Raw genomic sequence first — 6,000 nt, forward strand, 5'->3', positions numbered from 1 at the left:
GTCATCACATCAATAACAGTGAATAATATGGCATTCTCGGGGACTGCAGCCAGTGAGATTTGTGGGTTAGGGACCACTGGGCTTCAGTACACTCATTGGCAGCTCGGAAGTTCATCGACTATCTTACATGTATCCAGCTTACCTTTCTGGATCTTTTTCTTGACTGGGAATGGGTTAATCATCACTGGGCTATCAGAGGAGGAGTCCCACATCAGTTCTACAATGGGGGAGTCTCCGTTTCCTAGAGTGTGGGCAGTCACTTCGATAATCTCTCTCCTCCCCACAGTTGAAACATGCCCCTTTGAGCTGGGCTCTCATGGGACCGGAATTTCTCTCAGTCTCACTTTGGAAGTGGTCTGTGAAACTACCGATCCTGGTCTCTGTTTCCCCTGGTTTTCTGTAACAGTCTTGTCAGTCTGCAAATAACACTCCAACTACAAATAGTAGTGATAAAAAAGTGATAAAAGACAGCTCACCCAACCTCCTAGTCACTCCGGGCTGCACGGTTCACAGCCACCTCCTGGTGCACGAACAGAGTTCCATCCATAGCCATCTGGTAAAAATGAGGAAAATAGAGAAAAGGGAACCGGCACAACAAAAGGAAGTCTACGGCCAAACTATGTCCGCTTTATTACGTGACAAATGCTAAAACAAACACGAGGAACAATCGGTTAACACGTTTCAACGATAAACGTCCTAATCATGACCATGCTGAGTCTCGTCGGTCCCTCTGTACGCCAGTCTGGCAGAGATGTCTCTAGTCCTTTAACACCTTTGGTAACAACCCGTTACAAAACAGCTGGCAGGGCTAGTGCACTAGATGTAGAATGTACACTACACTGTCAGGTCATACCCCATGTGTCTGAAAGCTGTAAAGAATTCCTGTGGACCTCTTCCCTTAACTGTTTATGTCTCCGCTTTATCTCATCTAGATATATGGGATTCTCACTTAACTATGTTCCGTGCTACCTATGAAGTACTGGCCGGACTGCAACATCTCAAAAAGAAGTCAGGTACACTTAAATGAAGTGTTAGACTTTTGTTTACTTTTTGACTAAACACCAAGGTTCTATCATAGGGCTGGGGCTTGTCCTTGCTTGGCATCTAACTCTGTTTGTGGATAAACAGGGCATACTGCATTCTTGCATCACAAGCAGAACCCTTCAAGCCTTTTAGAAAAGACATCGGACGCAGCTTTGCAGCCCCTACCTTTTGTAAACATTTACAAGGTTACACACTGCCAGTGAGCTCCGAGATAACAAAACACAGCATTCCAATCCAAAGCAGCCCAGATTTGGATCCCCCGCGATCTCCCTTTTCAATGTACAGGAGATGCTGTAAAAATCGCTTCTAAGCCACAGGATTTTTTGTAATCATCAGAATCAAATAAATTTTAACTGGACCATAATTAAACAAACAACTTCCCACCTCAGAATTTTCTCAGCAGAAATCTTTAATCAGTGAAAATATTCACCTTTCCCGGCTTTTATTCCAGACATCTATCAAGATTCTCCAAGGGTGCTTAGCTGCTAAACTACAACAAAGAACAGTTGTTTTCTACAACTATTATCCTCAACCAACCTTTATGGCTGCCAACAGAGTAGAGTCATAAACAATTAACTTTAGGGACTTGAAAAAGATAAACTGTTCTGAGATGACTGCCGCTGAAAGATGGTAGGGTGTGTCATCTTCTCTAACCACCAGGTACAGGGGTGGAGTTTAAGAGGGTGCTGGTCTGAATCCTAGACGCCGTATTTCTTTTTCCTTTTTCCAGGGAGGAAAATATAATCTCTTTTTTTCTCAAATTCTCTCCACATCAAAGACTTGAAATGTCCCTTATCGGCTGTCTCTTTCTTCAATGGGCACTCTGAAGGATTCCTGTCACTCTCTTCTGGTCTGTCCGTCAAAGCCAGAGGCTCTAAGTGTCTGTTTGCAAATCTGATCAAGTTTTCTCACTTGTACATTCATCAGATCATCTAACATATCCAAACCTTCAAAACTTCACTATTACTTTTCTTTTCACCACAATGCTACCAGCCCTTGTGTTTCATTATGTCAACTTTGCACTTTTCCAACTCCTACTTAACTCAACAACCATTTGTCTACTTACATCAAGCCAACCTTCTGTCGGTGCATCTTTCCCTTCATGTGAAAAACAATCCCTTGTCCTCAATGTGCTTGAATCAATTTCAATTTACTCTTTTCTCTACCTGTGTCTACAACTACGATACTGTTACAGGGACATCCCCAAAGATACAGCGGATGCCGATGCCTCAATTTATTGACAAACAAAGAAACTAGATACTGCAGAATTTCTCACAAAGGACTCTACACTGGGTCACCGCCCGACCGGACTGACTACAACAAGTCACTGCCCTCAGACTGACCCTCTAAGTCCACAACGGACTCTACACTGGGTCACTGCCTGACTAGACTGACTCTCCAAGTCGCTCTCTTTCAGACCCGACTAGTTCTTACAGTCATAAGAGACCGTTCAGACTCCCACGAAGGGAGTGTAATGCACACCTGGCCAGGGCAGGTCTCCGCAAATCTCTGAGCCTCACTTCTGTGGGCAACCCTTAATGACAAAACTGTATTACTGACACTATGACAATCACAACAGAATACCTCCCACTCTAGCATTGCGGACATTTAAGGGTTACTCCTTCCCGTCTCACAGCTTCAGCTAACATCACAGACTGTCTGACTATCCATCACTGTCTAGTCACTGTCAGTCACCTTACAAGTGGTTCTTTGCCACAATTATAGTGAGCATACTGTTATATATGGATATTTAAAGGCAAAGTACATAATATCACACAAGGAAATTACCTTACCCAATCTAAACAGCCAGTGAAACAGAAATGACAGTCAAGGCAGACAATTAAGTAGACTCACCCCGAGCGCTCATTGTCAATTCTGGTCACTGCCTCCTGGACTCCTGCGGAGGTCAGCTCGATGGTCAAATGTCCACTTTAGTATGCCGACCCAGGAACGCCAAAATGATAGAGATTTTTATATAGGTATCAAAACAGTCCTTCATGTTGTAAGACGACATTCAAATGAACCCTTTATAGCCAAAAATGGCTCCCCGGTACCGGGACGGGAGTACACACTAAGACACACCAGTATCTTAGAAAATGCAGAATCTCCATCCTTTATTAGTGCACAGCTGCATATATAAAACACAGAAGATCATCAGCATAGGGGCATGAAAAGGAGATGATAATGAATATCTCCCCATAAATTCACTTTCCCAAAACATGTAGGTGAACTTTACATATTATTTCTCACACCGAGCACCGTCTCCAGAGAGAGTGGATGTTTATACTAATCGCCCTTGTTGTTAGCTCTGTATAAGTCACAACATGGCCTTCACACAGAGAAGCTGCAGAGAAGATAAGAGCTAAAATGAAGACAGTTCATACAAAAAGAAGTCTGAATACTGACATGTCTGTACACAGGTCAACAGCACCCCCGGCTAAGACTAAAATGGCGTCCGTTTGGTCCAAAATGGCCGCTGTAGAGGAATATATCTGCATTTCAGGATGCGGCATACCTAACATGTTTTGTGATTTTTACTGTTTATTTAGTTTTATATCAGTGCTACGGAAAGGGGGTGATTACATTTTTTTATTTTATTATATTTTTTTTACTAATTCTTAGACTCTCTATTGTATTTTAACCCTAGATGGTCTGATCGTCCCTACTGTATACTACTGTATTGCAGTGTATTGCGTTTTTACATAGGATTCAGTACAATGATCCAATGACTCATTGTAAGGAATCTTCGAAAACCAGGCAGACCCAAGGCTTTCATGGTAACTGATCACCGCTCCCCGATGATATAAGGGGAGTGGCGATCTCAACAAAGACGGCGGCACCCTCTTCTTACATCCTTCATAGAAAGGGGTTAATGTCTGCCAATCCTGAATGGAAATCTTTAGTTGGTCATCCCTGTTATGCAAGTAGAAGAATCCAATTTCATGACTTAATACTAATATATTAACATAAGTGATTCCTTTTATTTTTGTTTGTAATTGCGAAAAATAAATTAATTTCTTGATTATGTTTTTTAGAAAACAAAAGAGGATCCCATGGACATTCCTCCTCATCTCTTTGTGGTGAAATAGAAGATAATCGTTCACAGAGAACTAACTCAGGGAAGAAGCGATTTTCATGTCCTGAATGTGAGAAATGTTTTAGCCTGAAATCACATCTTGTTAGACATGAAAAAACTCACACAGGGGAGAAGCCATTTTCATGTCCTGAATGTGAGAAGTGTTTTCGCATGAAATCACATCTTGTTAACCATCAGACGACTCACACAGGGAAGAAGCCATTTTCATGTCCTGAATGTGAGAAATGTTTTAGCCTGAAATCACATCTTGTTAGACACAAAATAAATCACACAGGGGAGAAGCCATTTTCATGCTCTGAATGTGAGAAATGTTTTAGCCTGAAATCACATCTTGTTAACCATCAGAGAATTCACACAGGCGAGAAGCCATTTTCATGTATTGAATGTGAGAAATGTTTTAGCCAGAATTCAGATCTTGTTAAACATCGGAGAATTCACACAGGGGAGAAGCCATATTCATGCCCTGAATGTGGAAAATGTTTTAGCCGGAAACCGCATCTTGTTTACCATCAGAGATCACACACAGGCGAGAAGCCATTTTCATGTACTGAATGTGGGAAATGTTTTAGTCATAAATCACATCTTGTTAAACATCAGAGAACTCACACAGGGGAAAAACCTTTTGTATGTACTGAATGTGGGAAATGTTTTAGTGCTTATTCAAATCTTTTACAACACCAGAGAAGTCACACAGGGGAGAAGCCATTTTCATGTCCTGAATGTGGAAAAAGTTATCAACAGAAATCAAAACTTGTTACGCACCTGAAAACTCACACAGGGGAGAAGCCATTTTTATGTACTGAATGTGGGAAATGTTTTAGCCTGAAATCAGATCTTGTTCAACACCAGAGAACTCACACAGGGGAGAAGCCATTTTCATGTACTGAATGTGTAAGATGATAAAATCTGGTCAGACATAAGAGAAGCCACACAGGGAGGAGGGACCTCCGCTGATGTTTGCATCATACAAGTTATCTAAAAGCTCATTAACATGGGAAGTTCATTGGGCCAATCATTATGAAAAGTGTTTCTACAAAGAGGTTTCATACGACTTCATCCTTCTACTTTCTTCCCTGAATAGAGCTGAAGTAGCGCTGTGTAGGGAATCCAGACCCTGGGTTATGCACAGGAAAGTTACTTTAGGTTTGAACTGAAGTCGAGTTTGTATGTAAGTTGGAACTGGTATATTCTGTATAGTGTAAATTCAGTTTTCAGAGATTATGGGTAATCGAGCAGGCTTGCACATTCTCTCCGATACAAGTGTCCTTCATTACCTGTGATCTCAGATAGAAGAGGTTTGCAGGATGATACTTTGCTTTTTCCAGTGCCTTTGATTTATGATTATGTGTTGTAAAGGTTTCCTGGTAATTACAATATAAAATGTGTCTTATGCATTTTTATTACTTGAATTTCAGAGTAATAATTATATGCTTTAATAAAGTAAATGAGAATAAGGAGAATGTAGTGTATATGTAACATATATATAGCGGGATCTCCTAGAACAGTGGTGGCGCACCATCTCCACTGCCGTCTCTATATTAATCATTGGAACTCCGGCCAGGCAGGAAAAGCTGCCGCTCGCCGAGAAATCCAGCGATCTCTCTCACTGTAGGCTGCATCTGACCTGCTCTGTGCTCTCTAGTGCTGCCAGGGACAAGCGGCTGCGCGCACTCGGAACTGCAGACACATGATGCCTCACCCTTAGCTGAGTCTCTTAGCTGACACCATCCGACGCTGATTGGATGGTGTCAGAATATTTTAGCATACTCACACCCCCCACCCGTGCAGCAGCTCCTCCTTTCTGACTATACAGACTTCGGAATCGTCAGATCACAGGGGGCATATCTCGGGAACAGAGG

General features: G+C 42.0%; 1 protein-coding gene across 3 annotated transcripts in view; it reads left to right on the plus strand.

Moving 5' to 3' along the window:
• The window catches only part of LOC140119830 (uncharacterized), a 34,501-nt gene extending 28,886 nt beyond the window's left edge, over positions 1-5,615 (plus strand). For 2 of the 3 annotated variants that reach the window (XM_072139243.1, XM_072139242.1), the window contains exons 5-6: positions 933-1,013; positions 4,080-5,615. In XM_072139243.1, coding sequence (XP_071995344.1) covers positions 933-1,013; positions 4,080-5,041 — 1,043 coding nt within the window. In that variant the 3' untranslated portion in view covers positions 5,042-5,615. The remainder of the gene's footprint in view (positions 1-932; positions 1,014-4,079) is intronic. The other variant, XM_072139244.1, reaches the window with a different exon arrangement.
• The last annotated feature ends 385 nt before the right edge of the window (positions 5,616-6,000 follow it).

Source organism: Engystomops pustulosus, chromosome 2, assembly GCF_040894005.1.
Source record: "Engystomops pustulosus chromosome 2, aEngPut4.maternal, whole genome shotgun sequence".
NCBI classification, from domain to species: Eukaryota; Metazoa; Chordata; class Amphibia; order Anura; family Leptodactylidae; genus Engystomops; species Engystomops pustulosus.